A 26,742-nucleotide genomic window follows, 5' to 3' on the forward strand; every position below is an offset into this window, starting at 1 on the left:
TTAAAAAAATATTATTATACTATTTAATTTATTATTAATTAAAAAAGAAGTATTTCATTTCTTCAAATTCAAATGAATTTGAATATTTGTAGTTGAAGAGTGTTGCAGTTGAGTGGTTTCTATGACAATCGGCGTTTCCTTGACAACGTTGAGTGTTTGCAGTAAACACAACAAAAAAAAGAAAAGGGAATGCAATGGATATTAACTGTCCAGTGTGTCAGCAGTGCATTATTTTTGTATTATTATTATCAATTATTATAACATATAAATCATTTACAAGTTTTTAAATACCGTGATAATTGTTGTAATTTACTTAAGAAATTATTAATGTTAATTTTTTCCAAGTTTTCATGTCTATTGAAGGTGAATTTTTTATTACTGTAACCGGTGCCATAGAGTTTGCCGAGTTTTATGATGCTGATAATTTATTCTGCAAGTATGAATATCACTATGGTCCAGAATGGAGTGTCGTTGGTGTAAGAAATGTTCATTAATTTGATTATTTAATTTAATGAAAAAACTTTAAACAATATTTCTACATAATTTCCATTTTTTAAAATATATAAAACTGTTATTAAATAAATTAAAAAAAACATTTTCTATTTATTATTAAATAATAATATAATTATAAAAACTAAGAAAAATTTTTTTTTATATAATATTTTGTTTTTATATTAAATTAAATATTTTCTTTTTTGACAAAAACAAATATTAAGTATATTTTCTAAAAGAATTTTATTTTTATAAAGTCATTTATTTTAAGGGTGTCGAGGAGGGTTTAACTCAGATGAGTAAATGCAGTAATGATGCTCGACATTTAGCGGTTTGGAACTTCCCTTTGAATATTGCTTTCAAAAGCACAAATCCACATGGATGTAAGTTAATTATTTTTTTAATTAAAATAAAAATTATTTTCAAGTCAATTAATAAATTATAAAATGAAACAATATTATAATTTATATATAATTCTTTATACAAAAAAACCGGTAAATAAATTTTAATCTTAATTTATTAAATTAAAATAGAATTTGTATTTATTTAAAACAAAATAGCCTGCAATTAACAGTATCTAGACAAATGATAGAGTTTTTTTTTCATTAAAAAATAAAAATACCTCTGACTTGTTATTTCAATTGATTGACTGTAAAAAAATTGATTGCAGGGCCACAGTTAATTTTATCAATGTACGGATTGGATCTTTTTGGACATGATGTAACTAGGGGATATGGAGTCTGTCATGTACCGTTAACTGCAGGTCGACACGATAAAAAGTATTTGGATTTATTTTCACTTGTCGACTTTAATTGAATACTCTATTTTATTTTTCACACTTTTTTTTTTTTGATAGGGTGCCAATTTATGTTGTCGAATCATCTTCAGTTGCTCAGCAATTTTTGGCTTGGTTAACCGGAAGAAGACCCGAATTGATTGATCCTTCGATACTGGCTGGTGGTGATGGTCGTGAACGTAAGAGAACAATTTTTTTTTTTTTTTTTGCTTTCTGGAAAAGTTTATTTTACCGGGGAAAAAATAACGAAAATTAAAGAAATAAAAAGAAAAACAATTTTTCCATTTGATATATTAAAAAGCAGAAAATATAAGACATTGAAGTATTGAAAAATAAAAATGAAGTAAATTGAAAATAAAACATTAAATTCTTTTGAAAACTCTTTCATCGAATTTAGAGCTTGTGTTTATTAAATTAAGTTATTTTAGAAATGAGAAAAAAAATAATGATTTTCTCTTTTGTTAAAAATTTGAAAGTTCGGAACATTTTCTTTGTAAGTAGTTTAAGTGAAAAAATACATTTTTTTTTCTTTTAATTACAGTGACACGAATGAAAGTTCAAGGATCAGTTGCTGTTTCGTTTAACGTCATGTTAAAAGACTTTTTCAAATTGGGTTACGATAATGGTGAAAAGCGAACTAGGTAAAGAAAATTATTTGTCTTATTATATTAATAATCAATAAATCCAATTTCTTCCTATAAAACTTTTATCAATTTTCCTTTGTTATCTTCAAAAAAACAATAAAAAGGATTATTCATATAAATAAAAATTAATAAACTAGAAATTATGAAAACTTATACACATAAGGATATTCTTAACAAACTAACAATTGTAATAAAAAATTTATTATTACAAACTAAGTAATTTATTGAATGCAATATAACAATACAATTGATTTAGATAAAAGTGGTATCACAGTAGAGTTATAAAAATAACGTAACACTTTTATACCGCTTAATGAGAAAAAAATACATTGATTGTAATATAATTTCTATAAATTCACTGTTTATAAATTTATTTTTGCCAGGATTGCAAAAATATTTTTCATAATTATAGATATACGTGAAATATTTAAGTACGTTCATTAATTAGGACTTCATATAGCAATTTTTTGCGAATTTTTAAAAAGAAACTTTTTTTAAAATACCAAATACGTGCTTATATATCATCATCAGTTCGCAAAAAATAGTATAAAAAATAATTTAATACTATTAATAGTCGTCAACGACTTTTATTAATGAAAATCCAGTTTTCATTGTTTCTTTTTTTATATTTACAAATATCATATTGATAATCATAGTTAGCTATAACTATAATATCGCATACGTATACAATTAATTGATATAAAATTAAATATGGTATTTCGATCAAAAGCGTAATTGTGCCTTTGACGTCGTTAAATTTTAAATAACTAATAATCATAAAATGAAATATTTGCTAAATTATCCAAGTTGTCGTTAATCACGTACATTTGAAATTTAATATTTTATAAATGATCTTTTGAGCATATAATTATAAAATGATGTTAATTTAGCCTCTAGAAGTATATGTTATCCAAATATTCTGAAAATTCAAGTGACACAAACAATATTAATATATGGGAAATTTTAAATAATTATAAATCAATTTTTTAAAAGAATAATTAAAGTTTTTTAAATTTAATATTATTGATAAAATGTATTTACCATTTAATATGGGATGGGTGTACATTTTTTGTTTGATTCTTTATCAGTGTCATAAACAGTAGTAGTGCAATAAAGATCTAATAATTCAAGTGCTACTCCATTCGTCCATCCAAAGCCTGCTTGAAAATCATATTCTCCTCCTGTTCCGGTTTCTCCTATTGCATCTACATTGTACTGAAATAAAAGAATAAATGTTTGAAATTTATTAATTTTTTCCTAAATTTTTTATTATTTAACGAGAATTGATTCTTGATTTCATTAATTTTTTAATCAATATTTAAACTAATTTTCTTATTTTAATTAATTAACATTTTAAATTAATAAATTTAAAAAAAATTCTTTACATATGATTTTTTTTATCTTCTCATAACAATTTGTATTATTTATATAAATATTATTCTTTTCAAAACAAATTGTAGTGAACAAAAGTTTTAAAAAAACTTAAATCGAGATTTATAACGATCGTATAGAGACTTTTTACTTTAATCTCCGTTCTAGTTAGTTCCACAACTCTGCGAGGTCAATTTAGCAAAAAAAAACTCACTAATTCAAGAGGAAATATATCGCAGTTAATATTTCACTTTATTTTTATTTCCGTTTGTAAATAAGGCAAAAAATAAATATATCTTTGATTTTAGCAAAAAAATTTAAGTTTAGTTATTTTTGCGATAATTGAGCGAAATTATATTTTGTGTTTCTAGCTTCTTGCTTTTTTTTTTGGATAAAGTGCCATTTACAAAATTTAATTTACGCCAACTGGTGATGGTCATTTCTTCGTCTCGTCGTTCTAGAAAACGAATTAACCACCTCGTTTAAAAACGAACTTCCCGTTGGGTTGTAAAATTGTAAAACGAGTCATAGAGAAAAGTTCACGAGAGAGTGTCTCAAGTGCCATAGACAGTAAACATCGCAGTTTTTTTTTTTATTCCACTAGTTAGCTTTTATAAAACCACGTTTTATAACTTCAAAGTTATATATTTTACCATTTCATTTTATCATTTCATTAGAATTAAATTTCAAATTTTCAACAAGTTTTTCCATTTATTTTCGTATTATATATGAAATAATTTCTAAAAATAATTATGTTGTTTTTTAATTTCTCTTTTTGTAATTATTTCCCCTAATTTAATTTCTATTTTTAATAAAATAATTTTATGGTCCGTATAATTGAATGTAAAACCCATTAAAAAAATTTTTCTGAATAAACTAAAAATGCCTTTGAAAAGTGAAAAATGCTTGTATGACAGGCCTTATGAATTTTCTGTTTGCCAAGAAAGCACAGTTTAGATTGGAATGAAGCAACATGAGGAAATTGAGATAAAAATAAATTCTGAAATGCTTTCTAGAGAATCGTATGATTTAATGGTTTGCTTTCTGCGGAAGTAATTCCCTCGTGGATATCGTACACTGAAAGGACGCTATGACTTTTTATGATTTTATCCTCTTAAGATTTTCTTCACGAAGATATAATATAAGTGACCTTTTATTTATTTATTTTTTTTTCCACATTTTTATGATTCACATATTGAACGCTAATTTTCATGAAATTGGAATATTTTTTTTCAACATTAAAAGAAAAAGGAAAAAATTAATTTAATTAATTTCGATAGCGATTTGAGATGTTCATATATGTACCTATAACGCGATTTTGAAACATTGGTAAATTTATTTGCTTTTGACATTAATGGCAAGTCCAGATGGGTCTCATCATTATTTCAGATATCCATACTTGCTTTAACACATTCAGGTCTCGTTGAATGGTTGTTGAAAGCTACGACAATGTAGATCGTCATCACTATCATCTCAGTTGAGCAGACGTTCACAATAAGGGATGATGCACATTATATGCATTGTACAAGTCAGACATTTTGTCACAATAAACGATAATGACAGAGGGAAAAAAATAATTTTTTGAATTTTAAAGTTCCAATATTCTTCTTTAAAATTATAAAAATTAATTATTTAATATATTTGTTTTTAAAAAACAATTTTAAAAATTTCGAAACTAATAATATGCTTTCTCGTTTACGGGAATTTATTTCAATATATTATTTTGAAAAAATATATTTTCCTTAAAAACGAAACGATATTTTGTGAATAAATAAAAATGATTGGTAACTTAAGAGATTTTTTTTTTTTTTTTTTTCTTGAAGATGCTAAAGTACATTGAATTTCAAAGGACGCATATTGATCCGAGAGTCTCGTCTCGTATAATTCCAATGATTCTGCAACTGAAGTGATTGGAGAGATTGAAAAAGAGTAAGAACGAGAGTATATGTCTCTTGACAAGAAGAAAAATTCATGGGAGAGTGAAAAATAACATTTGATCTGTAACATTTCCCTCTATTTGTTATATCTTTTCTCAATATAAACCTTTTATCGTGTATTTTATCCGAAATTTGAAAAATCAAAAAGAATTCCTCAGTTTTTATTTTTAATATATTAGTAATTTTTTTTTACAATTACAATTATATTATTTATAAATAAAAAAAAATTTTTTAAATTATAATTTTTACGCACAAAGAAAAAAAAAAAAAAAATTTCACAGCAAACAAGTGACAATAATTAGTTTCTTTTTCAATACATTTTGTCAAGCTTCTTTTTTTTGCATCAATTAGAGCGTGAAAAATTATGACCTCAATTGAAAAAAAAGTGAAGAGCCCTTTTATTTATACGTCTTTTATTGTTTCGAGACGAAACTAGAGGAAAGAGTAAACTGAAAGATTGAAGGATGTAAAAAGAAGTCTCTCAGACAGAACGGAAGCTGACAAATTACCGGAACCTTTAGCGCCGGAAAAAAATGTCTTCTCTACTTAATTAATCGAATTTAATTCTCATCATTTTTCATTAAAATTTTATCTGTATTTTCATATGTGAATAAACTATTCTAACCACCATTTTTCATTTATTTAAATAAATATTTATTTATTAAATTTATTTAAATATTTTATTTTTAAAAGATTTTAATTTTTTTAACTTTGTGAATTTTTTGTTTTCCTCTATTATTAATTACGACCTGAAAATGTTTGCTTTGACTTATTAAACTTTGACAGTTGAGAAATTCGTTAATTAAACTAGAAGTATCAAAGTTTAATAGCGTAAAATAGTATCTCTTTGATTAAAACTTTCCTCAGTCTCTGATCTTATGATTAACGAAGATCTGATTTTAAATTAGGCGAATACTGATAATTATATACATACCTTTTCATACATTGCGTATCCTTTACAATTCAATTTATTCTCACAGGTTAAACCTTGATAATTAGATCTCAGCCATTTAGTAGCAATCATTTTAGATAAAGTAATTGCTGGTTTATAATCCGTTGCATGAAGTCCAATAATAATCATCGATTGTAAAGGTGCCCAGCCATTTGGTAAATCCCATTGTTCTCCAGTATTTTCCAGCGACGTAGGAATTCCACCTAATAATTTTAATATATATTTTTAATATTTAATTTTTTTCCAATGATTTTGCAGGTAGAAAAAAAGAATTCTTTCTTCTTTTATCGAGAAAAAACGGATTTTAATTAATTATAAATAAATAATTTTTATAAATTCTCAACTTTAATTTATTCTATTTCATAATTTATGTTGGAAATAAATTAATTCAATACATATTCTCTTTTTACAGGAATTTAGTTTCAATACAAAAGGGGAGCATATATATGTTAATAAATTTTACACTCTAGTAAGTTAGAAACTCAATTTTCGCATATTGTAAACTCTATGAAATCAATCTTCAAATTCATTTAAAACTCTCGATTCATGTACAATCTATTATGAATTTTCTATATAATATTCAAGTTGAATAGCTCCTCGAAAAAGACATATATTTATAAAAGATTTTGACAAAAAAAATATTTTATTAAAAGAAAATTGCTTTCCGTTATTGAGTTTATGATTTGCTTCTGCCATCGTCTCTTTGTAATTTTATTGGAAGCAAATATTGGAAATACAATAAAGTAATAACGGGAACAATTCTATTGCAAATATTTATCAAAAATAAATTTCAACGAGAAATTGTTGACAAAAAAAAAAAATATTCGAATATTAATATCAAAATTATTTGTTTCTAAAATCCATGCAAAATAAAATTCAAAAATTAAAATAAATATGTAAAAAAAAAATTTTAGTGTATTTTAATGTAAGAAATGATTTTAAATGTAAAAAACAGTGAATAATTTTAAATATAGAACTTCAATAAAATCAGATGCGCTATTTATCAAAAAGTTTATAGTAGTTCTTGAACAGTTTTATATAAAAGCTTGAGATCAATGTATCCGTTCTTTTAAAAAAGCTCGCACTACGTTCTGGACGAAAGGGGACACCTACTTGGAGCCATGTGATTTTTACGACCAACAGAAATGGTCCATTTAATGGAGAGTTAGAAAAAAAAAATGCGGGATTTATACAAATGCGTATTTTTGACGCTTACGATAAATTTACCAAAGGAATTAATTTTTATATAACTATTTAGAAAAAAGTTTCCACTAAAAAAAAATTGTAATAAATATAAAACAAAAATATCGTTAAAAGAAATTTTAATTAATTTTTCAAATAAAAAATAATAACTGATTAAAAGATATTCGGTTTCTATAAATAACAATTAAAATATTAACCAAAAAAATTTATAAATAAAATGAAATAAAATTGTTAATTCTTAATGGAATATCAAACTGATATCCCTTGTATATCAAACACATTCCCGTTCACCGACTATAATGATAATAATCTGCGAATCGTGAGAGGATCTCAAACAAAGGAATTACACTATTTCCTAGATTATATCACATATGCAGTCGTAAGTCTTTGTGGTTAATTGAAATGGGTTCTTGAGAATATGCATGGGTCAACAAATTAATAGTAGTGTCAACATATGCGAATGAAACTCATCCCGCTAAAATACGTTTCTGTTGCATGAAACTATAATAATGTTTAAAATTGCAATTTTTCTAGAAACGAGCAACGAAATTATAAAAAAGAATTATTAAATTAAAAATATTAAAAATATACTAACCTCGAAAGACAACATTCATTTTCTTAATATATTTCAATGCTTTTTTGGCATACATCATTTTATTTTTATTATTATAACTTCTTGTATACAATGGAGCGAAATTTGAAGCATAAAATTTATTTCTCTGCGTTTTGTGCAGCATATCGTAATCGTACCATATTCCATCTTTTTCATTCCACAATATTTTTTCTATTCCATCTCGATATCTCTCAGCTATTTTACTATAATAAAGTGATTTCTGTAAAATAGAAAATAAGTTTCAATTGAATTGAAATAAAGTATATATAAATAATGATATCAATTTTTCAATTGAAAATTGTTTATTAAATATACAATAATGAAAAAAGGACAGTTAAAAAAAAACTAACTAAAGGAAACAATGAAAGTAGATAAAAAATTGAATTTAACATTTAATTTGAACTGGATAAAATTGTAAATTTCTTTTCACGTAAATTAGAACAAGGTAATTGGTCAATAAAATAGCTCTCCGCATCTGTATTGGCTTTTATATGTTCACGCTAATTGGGGGATTAATTATTAATCAATTTTCAGAAATTTCCAAAATTAACGAACTATAGATATTAAAATTTTTCTTTATTTTATTTCAATATGGAAAACTAAAATTGATAGACAATTTTTTTTGTATCTCTATGATTATTTACGTTTGCTTTGGGATTTTATACGAATTTTCCAATACTCAAAGTGAATGTAAAAGTATATTGGTCTAATTTCGAAAATTGAAAAACAAGTCTGATGACAAATTACAGTCAAAACCTGATATTTGCATTTGTATGTAATGGATAAACGTAGTTTTATCATTACCACAATGAATGCGAGACATATATACCCTGAAGTGTATTTTCATTACCCAGCGATAGTGACTATTCTTCAGGGAATTGAATTAATCGAAAATCTAATATTCACATTTTTTTTTACAAAAATAATTTAACTTAAAAGCAAACGAATAAATAATATTTTATTTATTCGTTTGTTTGACTGCAAAAAATATAGTTTTTAAAAATATAGTTTTTTTTTAGTATTTTGAATAAAAAATTCAATTTTAATTTTTCTTAAGATGTTTGTCTTTATAAGGAGTTTATTGAATTTTTCCAGTTGCAGACAATTTGGATTAATTCCAAAAAAGTCAGGCTCAAACGTTTGTCGTCTCAATATCGTTTTTCATATAAATCGCGTAAATTTCAAAACTTTTGACATTGACTTACTTCCCAGCACAATGGAGTGCAAATAAAACTGTCCACAGGGAATTTGTGACTGAGTACAAAAACTTGTTAGTTATCTCAAACTCTAGAATTGTTTAATTATGTAAATGCAATAGAAATAGAGAACAAAAAAATTGTTGTGTTTAGATGATTTACTTTTAAAAATTATTATTATTTACTTTTGAATTTTGCTATCATTATCTAACACTATAGATTGAATACTTATTTATTAATATTAATAAAATTTTAATTTTACCCACCTGTAAATGTCCAAATAGAGTGTGAAATTTACTGAGAGTTTTGGCATTTCTTTCAAGAAATGAATTAAGATCAACGGGAATAATATATTTTGTGGTAATATTTAAAAGACTCGAGTCCTTAGATAGACCATTTTCTTCTTCGGAGATAAACCAACGAGATGAAAAGTCCCAACCAGATTCAGCGCCAGATTTTACATTTTTATAAAATTCAGTTTTTTCTGCATCTCTAGTAAACTTTTGGGCATTCTCATAATCGACTCTGTAGAAAAATAAAACGTTTTTATTAAAAATTCGAATTTTTTCATTCATTCTGAATTTCAATAAATTTATTAATAAAGTAATTAATTTTTTAAAAATATTTAAAGGAGATATCAATAATAAATACCGATAACTTTCTGGCCTTGGTCCATCGTGATTAACATAGTATCTGGCCATTTTGTAATATTCCCCCTTGTATTTAACATCGACGATTTTTCTTTGCTCCCAATAATCGAATTCTCTATCGAGGGATGGAAGAATTTTTTTAAGAAATTTATAGTCTTGAGTTACGTCAATGTAAGATTTAACCTGAAAAATAAATTTTATTTTAGACAATGTGATAATTTTTTTACAGGTCAATATTTTTTTTTTGCAAATTTTTCACAGTAAATATTTATTGCTTCTTTTGCTATCTGGTTTTATTAATCACATTAATGGAATATTTACGATAACAATATATACATTTTTCACGATTAGAATCATTGAAATGATTAGCCACTGAGATAAACTTACATTTTCTAAACAAATAAAATGATTAATTTACTTATATATATTTCCACGACAAATCTATTAGATTATAATTCAATAATAAATTAAGAAAATAAATTAAGAAATAAAAATTTATAAATAAAATTAAATAAATAAAAAAAATAATAATTGTCGTGAAACCCGACACTGAATTTTATAAGGAAACCCAAAAAGAATTCTCAAGCTCTTTGTACGAATGATATTCTAAAATTACCAACAATTGTTGAAACTTATATGTTACACTTTCTTTTTATTCCCAAGGCGCCACAAAAGCTCGATTCTGAGAAAATGATAATGTACCGCGGAGTTAGATACTTTCTAAGTTTTCATTTTTTGAAACTTCTTTTTCTCAATGTACGACTCGAGAATATTGTTATGAGGTTTGATGGTCACTCTTTTTCATAAAAAAAAAGTTACATGTCGCTTTGAATTGGAAATATGACATTGAATTTCATATATTTTTTGATCTTTATTTTCACAATAAAAATCCGCGTATTATATATATTTAAATTTATTATACTCGAGTTTTTCTTCTCCTTTTTTTCCTTTAGTGGCTGAAAATCTGCTATTTTTTGAAATTGAACAATTTTTTTTGTTCATTATGCATTTCTTTTTTAGAAAAAAAAAGATGAGACCGCCTTTATAAATTTGAAGAAAAACGAAACCACTTTGATGTGTTTTTCCTGTCGAATCGAATCGTTTTTAAGTACCTGTAGCCTTGAAATGAAAATTGAAGGGTGTCTCCCTTGAGTACAACTTCGTCATCCCCAAGTACATATTATACGATTGAGTTCTGAGATAACCAATCATTTATTTTCTCTTGGGGATTACAAAGAAAAAAAAAATTCCAAAGTCACAATAAATAAGGGATGAAACTGTTTTTATTTTCTTTTTAAAGCATTTTTTTCTAATATTCTTTGAATTTAAATTAGATTTTTAATAAATACATTTTTCTGACCTAACATTTAGTAATAAATTCATATATATATATATTAAATTAAAAATATTAATTATGTAAAATAATATTTGTTTTCGATATGAAATAAAAATTAATTAAATTATAAAAAAATAGAAAATATTAAAAAAAAAAAAGAATTACTTCTTACCATGTACGTTAGAAGTGGGGGTTGACTTCTCATCAAGTAATAAACTCTTCCACCATTTGGAATAAATCCAAATTCATTGACCAAGTCCACGAAATTTTGTATCATTCCTTTTGCAGTTTCATACATATTGCTGACAAGTAAACCCTTTATAATCCAATAACTGTCCCAGTAATAAAATTCTAATTCAAAATTTTACATACGATTAATTTTTCTTTAAATTTCTATATTCGAGAAGTTGTTTTAAATTTGTATAAAAACAAACCTTTGAAACGTCCTCCAGGAATAATGAATCCATTATTAGCGTAAATTAAACTATGTCTCTCTGGATGATTTTTTACTTGTATTTTAATTTTCCTTGCCAATGTTTTCCAAAGCATAGTTAAATTTTTTGCAAATTTTTGAAATTTTGGATCATCAATACGACTTAAAATGGGTGGATTTTCGGTCCAGTCTGAAGGAATCCATTCTTCCAATTCTGTTTGATTTGTAAAGGCGTCCTTAATAAATTCTTTTAATTGTTCTTCCGATGGTTTTCTTCTTGTTCTCGTCATCAATTCTTCGAATCTTTTTAAAAAAAGTAAATTAAAAATTTAATGATTAGAATAAATTAATTCATAAAATTGAAATTGTAAAAAAGGGTAAATTTGGCTTATATACTAACTTTTGCAGTGTCACTTTTGGCTCGTCTTTTTGAACTAAATCAACAAATGTTTTACTATCTTTAAAAATTTGTGTCAATTGAATGGTTTTCAATAATTCTCCTTTACAGTAAATTTCACTGAAATTAAAGAAACATTTTCAATAAAACAGAATTAATGTAATTATTTAATTGATGTTTGTAAGTAATTACAGAGTTCATTAAAATTCCATTCATTAAAAACCACAAAAAAACAAAATACAAACAATATAATAATAATTAAACAAGTTGTTTGTTAATTAAAAACTATAAAAACAAAAAACAAACAATATAATAATAATTAAACTTGTTGTTTGTTAATTAAAAACTATAAAAACAAAAACAGACGTATTTTATAACCTCAATTATTTTAATTGTTTGATAGATTCGATATTTGTAATATCGATTTCATAAACGACTTCGATAAATCGAATTATCGAGATCTTCCCGCTATTTTTTTCTTAGCCAATAGGCGTGCAGTTTGAACTGTCCGAGGTCAGTGACATCGCTCGCAGCGCGCCATTCTACGTTGGGTTCTCGAAGGGGTAAGTAGTGGTGTATAGTTAAAATTGAAACAATAAACCAAAGTTTGGTTTAATGATTCAAAATCTTTGTTCCCTTGTTAAAGAGAGGTATAATAATTATTAATCTAGCGATATTTGCAAGATTTATAACATAATTAATAAGATTTATTTGTCAGAATTATTTCTTCTATGCTGTTTAGTTCGGTTTTAGCTCACCAGTTGTAGCTATAGTAGAGTCACTATACTTTTATATCTGTATTATAATTTGCAAATTATGCTTCTCTTTTTAATAACAGTCCATCTAGAAATGAATAAAATATATACTTGTTATCGCATTGTGCGATGAATTTTAAAAATCGAGTACGTAGATAATAACAAGGGAGCTGCTACTATTTACCCTCTCATTGTAGACGCGAGTTTATCACCTTTGTTGGTACAAGGTGTTGATTGTCGGTTCTTAGAAGTAAAATTGTGTTTGTATGTTTTCAAAAAAAAAAGTGATTACTATCTCTGATCGGAAAATTGTCGATTATCGTGTACAAAATTAGTGTGTGTGAAATTTTGTTTTTGTGACGTGAAACCTAACCTTTAAATTAATGCCAGTTTTCGTACGCGTTGTGTGTTAATATTAAAAACTAAATTATCATTAATAAACCTTAATTTTTTTTTCTTGTGTTCAAAAGTCGTGTGCATTTAAATACGTGATTAAGTGAACCTGTGATTTTAAAAAAAAGTTTAAAGTCGCGTGTGTAATTTCTAAATATTGGTGATACAAGTGAAATATTCAAGTTGGTGTTTAATATCCGCGTGTGTTAATTAAAAAGACAGCAATAACTTTCGCGATTTAGTGATTTTTTTTTGTTATTGTAATGTTTGGAGAGGAGGCATTTGTTCCGGAGCAGCTCCAGGAGCAGGAGGAGGGGGAAATGCAGGAGATGGGTATAGCTGAGTGCAGTTCATGGTTAGTTCAATTTTATTTATTAATAAGATTTCTTTTTTTATCTGCGTAGATATTTTTAACGTTTACCTTTTTGAATACTGAGAAAAAATTTACCCGTTTATTAAAAACTGAAATGCGAGGTAAAAGCGAAACAACCATTCTTTATTAAAACTCAAATGAAAACAAACTATATTTTTAAAAAAAGAAATTTTTTTGTTGTCTTAGTTTTTTCTTCTTCAGTTTCACTTACAATTAGACGAACTAACAACTTGGGAAATTATTTTTAATTAACTCTCGACTTCTAATTGAATAATTCAAGTTTTTTAATGAGAAAAATATTGAATTATAATATTTTTACATATTATATTAAAAAAAGAATTTTTTTTTATGTCTCTAAAAAAATTATATTGTTTTGCAAAAAAAAAAAAAATATAATTAATAGGAATGACATGAAACTAATATTTCTAAGAATTTTCCTTTTTATAATTATTTATCGATTTAATATTGGATCAAAATGAACAAATAAATTCTTGAAGATAAAATATATCGTTCTTTTATCGTTGACTTTCATAGTTCCTTGGTCTCAATTGAATGCTTTTATGGGAGAAAAAGGTATACTTAAGTAGCTTTTTTGTTCCTAAGTCCTTTAGCCATGAATTTATTATTGAAAACTTCTATATAGTTTCGCATATTATATTAAACAAAAAACTTAGTCAAATGAGAAACAAGAGCATATTTTCAAATGATTAAATTGATAATGCGATTGTATTTTGATTTATTCAGGGTATAATTTTTTTTTCCAATATTTTCTAAACTTATTTTTATTCAATTATTTTAATAAAAGAAACCTTTTCATCTATATTTAAAATAGTGGCATATTGACATATAATTTATCTTCAGAAATATAAAAAAGTTTTTTCCAAAAGAATTTCTTAAGGATTTTAATAAAAGAAGGTTTTTGCATCTTGTAACTGTCATTTTTTCCCGTATTTCGAGTGTAATAATTGATTCATTGTCGATTCCGTTATGGTATTGGAAAGTTGGTTATTTCTTTGAATAATATTCTGATTGTATATTATTCTATACAATTTGTTTCAAACAAATTATTTAGCGTAAAGAAAATTCTCTGAAATCAAAGAAACATTTTTTTGTCTATTATACTTCTATTAATAGAAATTTTTTTAAATTGAAAGAAACTGTTTCTTTCAATATATTTTTCAATTGAAGAGGAGATTAAAAAATATTTAGTTTGTTTTTACAAACTTTAGTACACCTTTTATAAAGTTTACTTGACCTTAGACAAATTTCAACGATACAATGACATGACCTACAGAAAAAAAAAACCAATGCCACTGAAGATAAAGAAAATTTGTGTCATGGGTAACGATAATACTATTCTAATGCAAATAAACTGTGTTTTGTGCAATTTTTAAAGTAAATTTATTTTATAGATTAAATTTGATAACAAAAAAAAAGCAAACTTGCGCGCGACTTTATGATTAAAGTAGAGAAGGGAATTACCAAGTTTAATATACAAAGATGTTGAATTAATTATTTTATCATCCTCTTAAATAGAAACCGACAGACGCGATATTGAATAATTAAAAGATTTTTGTACATAGACCCCCCACCCCCGTCTTCTTATATTAAATATAATGTCTTGTATTTATTCCGGGAGAGTCAATTTAATTGCATTCTAAAGTAAATTTAATTAAATTCGCAAGTAAACCTTGACTTGTATATATTAAATCAAACATTTATGTTTGATCAAAGACAATTTCATTGTAAGTAATTAACTGATTCTTGTTGACAGTGCAAATAAATGATACCGTTGTTAAATGATAAATCGATATACAATTGTGCATAATTTTGTATTGATTACTATATCTATATTTATGGTTTGGTGAGATTATCATAACGCTATACACCAAGAGAAATGTTTTATTTGAACCAAATATAATATATTTGAGTTAAATAAACTATTTGTCTCACAGCCAACTATAGCCTATTTATTTGGTGTAAATAAAATTTTTTATTTAAATCAAATAAAAATTTATTTGAATCAAAGAAAAATTTGGCCAAATAAATATTTATTTGGCTGTGTGAGACAAATAAATAATTTCTCTGGGTGTAAGTACTTAACAATTTTTTTAGATTTTACTTTATAAAGAAACAAAATTTTTTTTTATTATCGTTTGTTGTTTTTTTCTAAATTGAATCGCAGGTGTGTTCAATGACCTATTTTTTAGATATACGTTAATTACTGCTTTATCTGGTTCATATTTTTTTTTATCGTATTACCACAAAGTATATTTGCATATAGTGAAAATAAACTTCCGCATAATATTGAAAAAGTAGATTTAAATAACTTTCAAAAATATTATCAAATTGAGATTCTTTATTGTAATTAGAAATCGAAAAAAAATATTTGTAATAAAAATACTAAGAGTTTGGAATTTTTTTTTACAAAGTAATGGAAAAATTAACTTTTTAAATATTACATTTTATGAATTGTTTTTATTATGTTTATAGTTTTTATCTGATTGGTGTTATCTGATATTAGATCGATTAAAAAAAATTTTTTTGACGTAATAGTTATGTTGAAAATTGTAATAAAAAAATTATCGAAAACATAAGATTATTATTGTGATATCAAATCATTTGTTTTATCAATTTAAGTAATTTAGTTTCGATAATTTTTATTTTATCTTATTACATCGATTATCGATAGAATGTCACTTTTTATAACGTCATCATAACGTCACCAAATAAAGCAGTATTAACGACTAAAGTTTTGAGAGTTCGTATGGTAATGGTTTTTGTTTGAAAGGAGAATGAAAAAAAAAAAAATATCAATTAGGATTCAAGAGAAATTTTTTCTTTAAATTTATTATTATTTCATCTTTGATAAATCAATTTGAATATAATTATTTTCTCATTTAATCAATAACAACCTATATGTAGATTATTTCCTGTTTTGAATTGCACACACAAAATGCATTGAAACTCGCCAAGTTAATTAAGGTCGTTAACTTAAGCAAAGCGACTCGTAACCTCGCAAATGATAGCTGACTAAGCATAACTGGTGTTTAATTTCCTTGGGGAAATTTTATAGGTGGATTCTGTGAGAATTACTTTTAGTCCTTAGTCAATCGAAAGAAAAGTTTCTTGAATTTAAGAGACATATGTTCACCTATGTCAGTCTGGAAAAAAAAGTACATTACACCCATGAGAATTAATGGGATTTTGAAGGAACTATTTTCTTAAAAGAACAATTTATTTATTTTAATTGAATTAAATTTCAATATATTCGAATCTAAATAATAAATAATTTAAAAAAATATTTGAATTTTAAAATAGATTAATTAATATAAAAAAATCAATGATCCCGTAAGATAATATTGAAAAATTCAGAAGAAACTTTCTTTCAATTGGGAAGGAATTTTTAGCGTTGAAAAATTAAATTTTATTAGGAGAAAAATATTATAGAACAAAATGTTATCTGAAAAAGAAGAATAAACGTTGATATATAAGTTATAAAAGAAAAGACTTCCGTCTTAGAAAAAGCGTTAAAAAAGTTAAGGGACATTTTAAGAGAGGGTCGAAGATAAAAATCAGTCGTAACGTATAAAGCTTAAGGTTTAAGGGATAGTTTGGTGTAAAGTTGAGAGAGGACAAGTTGACGACATTCATCACAAGTATATATACCATAGGAAAACTTTCACTGGTGATCAACAATCAATCTATAAGGGGTTTCGCAAACATTTCAAACGTGTATAACCCTCCAATAAACAAACTTGTGTTGCGCAATATATATACGATCCTCTCACTATTGACTTCTCGACAGGTATAACCCCGCGCAGTGAAATCTCGTTAATCTTTTCATACCGACTTTGCTGAAAAGCTTGTTCCGCAAATTCTCAACTCTATAAGCAGTCAAGACAAGTCTGTCAATATATAACTCCATTTCTGGAGAGAGAGAGGGAGACAATACAATTTCTTGCTTTAGCCCTTCAAATTCAAAAACAGATGTGTATGGGAACTTATTTTTTAAGTAGAAAAGTTTATTTCTTGGAAAAACATTTTTTCATCACTAGGGAAAGATTTTCCTTCGTTTTTTTTTTTAAAGAACTTTGTTTTTTGTTTTTAAATTATTTCCTATGGAATAATATAATTTATCAGATAATTTTAGATGACACGTTTTTTTTACTTTTATTTGAAAAAAATTATCGAAGTTATGCGCATTTGAATTTTTACAACTTCAAAGTAAGATTACAAAAAAATATTTTAAAAATATTTTTAAATTATTATATTTTTTTTTTGCTATGTAATATATTATTGTTTTTTTGTTTCTTATTAAAAATATTATTTATTTATTAATTATTAATTATTATTATTTGCCATAAAATTTTTATAATTGGAAACGGAATTAAAAATTTTTTTATTTGAAAAAAAAAACTTATCAATTTGGAAATAATTCACTGACTTAATCAAACATAGCCTGTTTGAATTTGAAATTGAATTCACCAATAGGAAATTATTAATTTTACTCATTAATTTCATTTTAATAATTTTGATATATGAAATATACTTTATGAAAATTTGCGTTTAAATTAATTGCTCGAGTGTCGTTAAAAATTAACTTCAATAAAATTTGCACGAAGTATATATTGAGAAAAGAGACAATTTTTTTTTCTCCTCATTTATAATAACTAAATTTTCTTTTTCCTGAATATGGAAAGGAGAATGAAAAGTTCCGTTTGATTAAATGAGAAGAAAGATTTGGCTTGAAGGTGAAAAAACTTTTCTAATTTAGTCGACTAAACTCTTTTATTAAGAGCGAGAAAATTATTTCTTTTAATATATGAATTGCTGTGCGCGTATTAATTTATTCCACGAGAGTTTTCTTATTTTTATAATTGAGTAAATAATTAGTCTGAATTAATCACTTTGAAAAAAAGAAAGGAATTTAAATTAATTTTTTTTTATTTGGAAAAAAAATTTCTATACATATACAAAATGAATATTGTTATTTTGCCTTTTAATTTATGAGAGGCATTAGATATTAATTAGTAATAGAAATAATTTATCAATTAAAAATAAATTTTTGAATAAAAGGAGCTTTTATAATAATATCAAAGGACGATAAATGGGTAATTGATTCAATTGCAATTTAAACATAATATCTTATTAAAGTCACGTAATCAAAATTTTTTTTACATGTCTAGACTATTTATATGTGAATTGTAAGAAAAGTGATTAACTGATTAGAGATGAATGTCGCGTTTAAGAAAAAAAAAAAAGTAGGTAGATAGAAATTTTTTTTTCTGTCACAACTATCATTTAGAATTCAGAATGAATTTAAAAAAGAAATGATGTGACAAAAAGCTTCGTCTTGAATTTGCAAGCACGATTTGTGTCGTCGTTATAAGAACTTGTCTGTAAAATTTTCGGAAAATTTTCTAGATGTAGGTATATATATATATATATACATAGAGGTACACATACATATATAGATAAATCCGGGCACATGGAGATTTATAGGAGGTTGTAGGTGAATTATGATCGAGACATGAGCATTGCCAGATATCTTTTTACCAATCTTTGCCAATTTTCTTCATTTCTAACATGGACTTTAAATTTAACAAGTCCCCCAAACTCCTCTTGGAATCATATCAAGTGGTATATTTTTTTTTTTAGCAGGCATTTTTAACTGCAATATATATAATTCACTTTTTTTTTCTTTGTAAACAATGACCTTAAAAATAAAATTAAGAAAAAAAAAATTCTTATCGAAAATTTGCGGAATTATTATTAATTAATAAAATTGGAAACTATATCAATTTTTCCGAGTCATTTTAATATTTATTTTAAAATTAAATTAAATTCAATTAAAATCAATTACATATATATTCCTGTAGATGACATTTTGAACAAGGTTAATTGGATTTCGTCTGCTTCAGTTGATTACTCGTAGTAAAGTTAATTATGTAATATTAATACTCCACCTGTTTTTATGTGATAAATAGTAATAATAATAATCATAATATTAATAGACAATAATCATCATTCAAATTTATGAATAATTATTAAATTAATGAATAATTAATTAATAAAACAATTATTATTGTTTTATAACAATAATTTTAACATTAATTATTGTTAATTAATAAAACAATAAATATTTTGTAAATAAGAAATAATAATAATATTAGAAGCATTTTTCAAAAAAAAAATTTTTTTTCAGTACAAATAACTAATAAAGTAAAAGATTTCATTTTTTGCCAAGTTTTATAAATATGAATCAGAATGGAAATAATAAAAGTGTAAATGTAATGCTTCTCGAAAGTTTGGCTGAGATATTGGTTCCGGTTTTTATTGTTATTACCATAACATTTTTTGCACTCTTATAACAGTTTCTTTAATTCAAAGAATTATTCGCACTCTAAGATTTCAAATAAAAATTCTATTTTTTGAAAAAAAAAAAAACAAAAAATTGTTCAATATATTTAAAAAATGTTAAAATATAAATTTTTTTTCTATGTTTAAAATTACGGAAATTACATTTCATTTTTAATTGAAACTAATTAGCGGTTAATTAATTGTTAAAATTGTTGTCTACTAATTTATAATCTTTTGTATGAAATAACTCATTTTATTCTATATTTTCATGTATTATATAAAATAACTGAACAATTCTGGAATTTATGTTTGAACTGATTTAATCAAGAGATAAATGTAGGTCACACACATTTGCATATATTAAACTATTTTAACCAACCAATCATTTGTTCGGACATTCGGGTTTAATAATTATTTGGAAAAATAATCCACTTTTGATGTTCAATTGCACTTTGAATTTTAATTATTCATTTACGTTATTTGCACTGATGAAAATGTTATAAATAGCCCAGTAATTAAATAGCAATAAATGTTTATTGTTATTTATATTGTATTAAATATTTACAAAACTTTATGAATTTTAAAAATTTATTTAAAAATTATATGAAGCACGAAATCTAATCATAATTTTTTTTTAATATTATTATTATTATTACTAATAATGTTATATTAAATGACTAATTATTTAATTAGTATATTCTTTTATAAAAAAAAATGTAAAACGAATTACTATTTTTTTAAAAGTATTTTTTATTTGCCACATGCTGAAAAGTGCAATTTATGAAATAGAAAATCTTTTTTATTGTAATTTTTCATTTTAAAAATTCGGGTTTGACAAATTTTTATGATCTCTCAGCACTTTAACATGCGGGTTATTGTAGACTTTGAATTAAGAAGTAACTTGAAAGTAACTTTTAAGAGTTCCTTTATATTTTATATGAAAATGCTTTTAGATGTAAATTTGAAACGAAAATTGTTATATATGTATATGTGGTTATAAAAGTAATATTTACACTTTAGAGGTATATTTCATTTTCTTTTCGCTTTTCTCTTGTTTCATGCAACTTAATTAATTATTTATCTGGTTTCATTATTAAGTTTCAAGAGTTGAAAATAATATTTTTTATTTTTAAATTAATTATTGTTTATGTAAAACGATTTTTTTTCTATATAGGTGAATTTTTTAAATGTAAAATTTGTTTTGTTGATTATTCTTTTTCAAATAATTTTCTCGTTTCAATTATAATCGATGAATTTAATTATCTAATGATGGAAACAAAATAATCAAGAAATTTTCAATTTATAGGGAAATGCACGTGAGAAAAAAATTTATAGTCAAACTTCTTTTCACAAGACTTGTTTTCTTTTCGTCTTCCAATAAATTTCTCCCACAACCAAAGTTTAAAATCAATACGTTAAAGTCACTATTTTGTTATTTGATTTTGCATCAAATGTGATTTGTCAATGTTATACGTATTGATTTACGAATGATGCAATAAATTTTTGTTTTTTTTTTTTAGAATTTTTATAAAAATATCTGATATCATATTTTTCAAATTCGTTATTTGTCCAATTCTCTGAAAACAACCTACGTATTTTTGAGCCACTTAAGTCTATATTATTGCTGATCGAAACTGAATTTAAATGAGATCCTTTTTATACTTATCAGGATAAAAATAGTCAAGAATCGTTGAATTTGAAAAGAATGCACATGTATTTTTCATATAATACGTTCATTTCGATTCGATAGATATTATTTGCATTTTATTATATTCTATTTATATTTTTCCACTATATCTGTGAGAGCGATGATGCACTGATTTATAATAATAATAATATAATAATAATGATGATTTAGTCGATGATGGAAATTTACTGATGGTAATTAATTAACGAGGTATTGTGGCAAATATATGTTTATAATAGAATTGAAAATATGAATCAGGTTTTTAAAATTATTATAAAATTAAAAATATTGAATTTCAAATTTGAAAAAAAAAAAATTTTATATTGTGGGATTTAGGAGTAAATATAATATTCAGTGAACAAGATTACATGAAATTCTTTTTCAGTCTCGATAGATTTATCTTTTCAAAAGCTGCTGATAACTGATGAGCAGTAGTTGTAGTAGTCGAATTTTATGACGCGGATTTACGACTATCCATTTTCCTGAATTACTCAATCTCAAGTATGAAGGATATATTCATGAAAGAGGTTCTAAAAGAGGGAGAATAGGTGTCTCATGAAAACAATATATTACTGATGAAAAAACCACTCGATAACATATGTTTTAGAAAAAAAAATATAACAATTTTTTTGGGGGTGCGTCTTTATTATTTAGGAGTAGGTTTTGCAAATTTGAAAAATTTTTGTAAAAATGTTCTTTTATTGTTTTATTTTGTTTCAAAAATGGATTTTTCTTTGTTTCTTTCCTTTGTTTTTTTTATTTTATTGTCATCCCTCGAAATTCTTTGTAAGAATTTTTTTATTTTGCTTTTTAGAAATAATCCTTGTTATACTTTTAATATAAAAATAAAAAAAATGCAATCGTAAAAAAAATGATTTATTGCATTGAAAGATTTTTCGTGTATTTATAAATTTTAATTGATTTTTGATATTTAAATGAAATGTGTATTATATAATCTGGAAAATGTTTTTCAATATTAAATTGGAGAGTGAGAGAGAGAGAGAGAGAAAAAAAAAATTCGTTTTTCACGCAGTTAGTTATAAAGCGGAAACCTCATTTTTATGTGAATGCTGTGAAAGCTCGTAAAGAACATGGAAGCATCTTTTTCCACTTTTCTATATAGAGTACTTTCTAATCGATACAAAAATTCAATGCGATCGCAGAAGAGTCTTTTATTGCGGTTGAAATTTTATCGATATAAGAAATTCACAAAAGGAGGGAGAACATATAACACACACGTATATATATTATAGAGAGAGAGGTATAAAAGGGTTCAGTCTGTGAAAAGTGAACTTTTTTCAGAAAAAAAAAAACCCTCAATTTGGCATAGAATAACGAAAACTTTTCAATTTTCAATGTGCGCACAAATGTAGTTCTGTAGATAAAACTGAACTTGTTAGTAACGATAAGAAGGCGACTTTAACAGAATCAACGAACGCGATAAAATTCAATGACCTTCCGGGTTTTTTTCCTCTTAGAGTTCAAGCAATAATTTCCTGTGTGGTATTTTCATTTTCTAAATTTTAATTTCTGTTTAAAATTCAATTCTTTCATAATAGGAAAATTATTTTTAATTTTTGGAGATAAAAAAGTTTTGTTTATTAGAGATGAATAATGCTGGAATATATGGTAATTGAATCTTTTTATATTTGATTAGGTTTTCAAAAATTCTATTGCTATTTGGAAAGTTTGGAATTAATTTACTGTATTTCATTACTGAATTCAAAATACGAATAAAACTTTTTAAAAAGCTTTGAGTGCTTTTGAATTTTATGAATCGTAAAAATTGCATCTTTGATATAATAGTAAATGGTAATCCCTTCAGAAAGGGAATTCTGATATCTTGGGGATTTTAAAAATTTTCAAGTTCTTCTAAATGTTTTTTTAAATTGTTTTTCAAATTTAAAATTTCTTCTTTTAATTTGTTTTTCAATTGTTTTTTGGAGTTGAAAATTGGAATCATATTTTTGTTGTAAGGAAATAATAATCTATTTAATCGAAAGAAACTAAAGGAAAGGAAGTTTAATATTTTGTATATAGAAAAAGAAAGAAAAAAATGAACCGATGATAATGAATTATGGAAGTAATATATAGGTATATATAGAAGCCACATGTATAGGTTCTGATTGTGTATAGTCCTTTCTGTGTAATGCTCAACGATGGGAACACACCCGGTTGATGAAAAGTGGAGACCAAAACAATGGCCAGACCCACAAACTCGAGAGGTTGAAGTTTCGTTGAAAGAGAAGAATATAGTCTACCACGGGAACATAATACACCGCCGTCGGCAGAAATAAGCTGTCGCTGCATGAGAAATGCACCTCTGAAGCCACGAAATCGAGTAAAACGTGCAAAATTAAAGTTTTCACACTAACTTTGGAAAATGCATTGTTTCAGTTTCACGTCTCGAAAGTAGGCGTTAATTGCAACAATGCTTGCAATTATCTCTAGAAAGCAGCAGTCGCATATATATATATACCAAAGAATTATTTAATTTTGATTAAAAATTTTTTTTTTTTATCAAAAGGAAAAATTATTTTTCTCCCTTATTTTCTAAGAGGGAAATTATTTAATTAATTTTTGTGATATAATAAAAATGCGGGGGACAATAGAGTTTATTTTATTAAGTGTTCTATAAATATAAAATAAAATTTGAAAATTGTTAATTACAAAAGATCAAATTAATAAATCAGTTAAAAATTATTTGGTGAAAAGTATAGTAAATATATAAAAATATTTATATACGGTACTTTTAATAAAATAAATTATATTTGTTCTCTGCACGCGATATTCGTTTAAGAGTGGAAAGATTTTTTGAAATACCCCTAGAAATGAGGAAATTATTATTCTTTTTTACCCCAGTCTCTTCTTTACCCTGTATTAAACTTCTTGGTTCTAATAGTGTTTTTAAATAATATCAATTATAATTTTAACTTGATTATGGAAATATTTTTTATAATGAAAAATTAGAAACAAAATATGGTTGAACGCTTTTAATTACTTTAGAATGTCATTTTTATGCCAAAAGTGAGAAGTCGATTAGGTATTTTATAAAAGTTCACTGATTAAAATGTAAATTAAGTGTCTTTTAAAAACGTGACATGGTGTATAGTTTTAAAGATAGCGTGCTATTGTCGGTTATAGAACACACACACACACAAAGTGGCGCACAGAATTATGTGTATACAATTTTCTTATCGTCTTTTAAGTTTTCAGTGCGCGGCAAGGTAATTATTTGTGTTCATAAAGTTCAATGGTTAATGTTATAAACTTGGACACTATTTTGAAGAAAATGAAGTTTCTTAACTATACACTTGATAGTAATCAATATATTAAAGTCATGACTCGTGAGAAAAATAATATTTTCAAACTTGATCTTCAGTCATTTTTTTTTCTTTTCTCAAATCTATAAGTAAAATCTCAATTATATAATTCGTTTGGCAATTATTTTTTTTTTTTATAAATAGAAGTAAAATCTCAATTATGTAATTGCAATTATATTTTTGTTATAAATAAACACAAATTGAGTTCCATTTTTTTTTATTTTTTAAAAATATTTAAATTGAAAATTAAGTAGATACAAAAATAATTGGCGAAATACATTCCGTAATACTGTTATATATACACATAATTTTGTGTGTAAATTATTCTGGAAATCGAGTGAAACAATTTCATTTCGAGAACCCAATGAAAGTTTAAAATATATATTTTGTTAATTATATATTCAAATGAATAATGATCCTGTGAATTTTGATAGCAAGTATTGTGCTTCATTTATTCACTTGGATTTTAATATATTATTATTTTCCACATTTATGTATTAATTATCGTTAATGAGGAAAATTTATTCTTTTTTTTTTAAATGCCCTATATAATAGTAAATAATGTTTTAATTCAAATTTGAAATTCCACAATTTATATAGTGGTGTTGAGAGAGACCACAATGTTTAATTTCCCTGACAAATTGAGAATTCGATTCGTAAGCAAACATTATAACTAAACTTTAGAAGTTAAGTTTAAAATAGAATTTGAAATATTTGATTTAAAGCAGCTTAGAAAATAAATTACACTACAAAAATATATTATTATTAATAATAATAATTATAATAATATATGAAAAATAATAATTCTTTAATTAAAGTAATTATTTTAATTTTTTAAATTTATTTGCATAAAATGAATTATTAAAAATAGTATAATAATAAACTTGGGACAAATAATTTTCTTAACTATTTTTATGTATTGTATGACTTTGAAAAAAAATCCCGTTTATCAAAACACGTTTTCAACTACCAAGGAAATGTATATTGTATATCAATTACTATTTCACACTCAACTGTACAGATATTTCTGTCATTCACATTGATTCATTTTAATAACTCATTTGCATATAATGATTCTGTACTCAGTGTTGATTTTACGATCTCTAAAGTAATTTTTATCTTTAAACAAATATTTATAAAAACAATTAGTTTTACTAATTTTTAATTTATCTTAAATTCATATTAACTAATTAGTAATTATAAAATTGTTATTATATTATTTTAATTAATTACTATTAATTGAATAATAATTAGTAAATTAATAAAAAATTATTACTTTTTTCTTTAATTATTTTTCTATAATTTTTTTTATTATTATTATTATTATTATGTTTGTATTTTGTTTTTAATATAATATAAATTAAATAATAGTTTAAAAAAATTTTTTTTTAATATTTTTTTAAATTAAAATGAAAATATAAAATTATAAAATAACTTACTCGTTACAATCATCCAGGATCTTGAATTTTGGTTGTTTGTTTCTATCGTATTTTGGTGAATCAATTATAAAGGCACTAGTGTCAATGAGTAGGATAGAAAAAATAAAGAAAAAAATAGCGCGATTTATTTTGAACATGTTCAAACTTGTTTGAGATTGTTGATTTAAAAATCTATGTATCCTTGTCATTTTAATATTTTTTTTATTTCATTTAATTGATACGCGAATCCAATGTTGCGGTTAATGAACTTAAATTATTATTATTATTATTAAAAAATTTGATTAGATAGGGTAAAAAAAAAATTTTTGTCGATTCTTAATTTAAGAACGACTCGCGTAACGCGCTTATAAGCTACTGATGGCCTTTCCACCACACTCAATAATATGACA

At 24.4% G+C, this 26,742-nt stretch overlaps 2 protein-coding genes across 2 annotated transcripts; one reads left to right on the forward strand and one right to left on the reverse strand.

Moving 5' to 3' along the window:
* The first annotated feature begins 156 nt into the window (after window positions 1-156).
* LOC127281312 (B9 domain-containing protein 1) lies at window positions 157-7,019 on the forward strand. The gene is made up of 6 exons (XM_051304963.1): window positions 157-476; window positions 764-875; window positions 1,163-1,271; window positions 1,349-1,467; window positions 1,830-1,929; window positions 6,605-7,019. Exons 1-6 carry the CDS (start codon window positions 351-353, stop codon window positions 6,660-6,662), a joined length of 624 nt encoding a protein of 207 aa, XP_051160920.1. The 5' UTR covers window positions 157-350; the 3' UTR covers window positions 6,663-7,019.
* Window positions 2,504-26,742, reverse strand: LOC127281262 (trehalase-like). Its single transcript, XM_051304887.1, has 10 exons — window positions 26,354-26,742; window positions 12,024-12,140; window positions 11,625-11,926; window positions 11,363-11,541; window positions 9,856-10,037; window positions 9,471-9,729; window positions 7,991-8,228; window positions 6,175-6,395; window positions 2,974-3,147; window positions 2,504-2,851 (listed from the first exon to the last, which is right to left on the reverse strand). The coding sequence occupies exons 1-9, from the start codon at window positions 26,539-26,541 to the stop codon at window positions 2,977-2,979; spliced, it is 1,857 nt and encodes a 618-aa protein (XP_051160844.1). The 5' UTR covers window positions 26,542-26,742; the 3' UTR covers window positions 2,504-2,851; window positions 2,974-2,976.

This window comes from Leptopilina boulardi, unplaced genomic scaffold (assembly GCF_019393585.1).
Source record: "Leptopilina boulardi isolate dan_hultmark-lab unplaced genomic scaffold, ZJU_Lbou_2.1 LbouV2_112, whole genome shotgun sequence".
NCBI lineage: Eukaryota > Metazoa > Arthropoda > Insecta > Hymenoptera > Figitidae > Leptopilina > Leptopilina boulardi.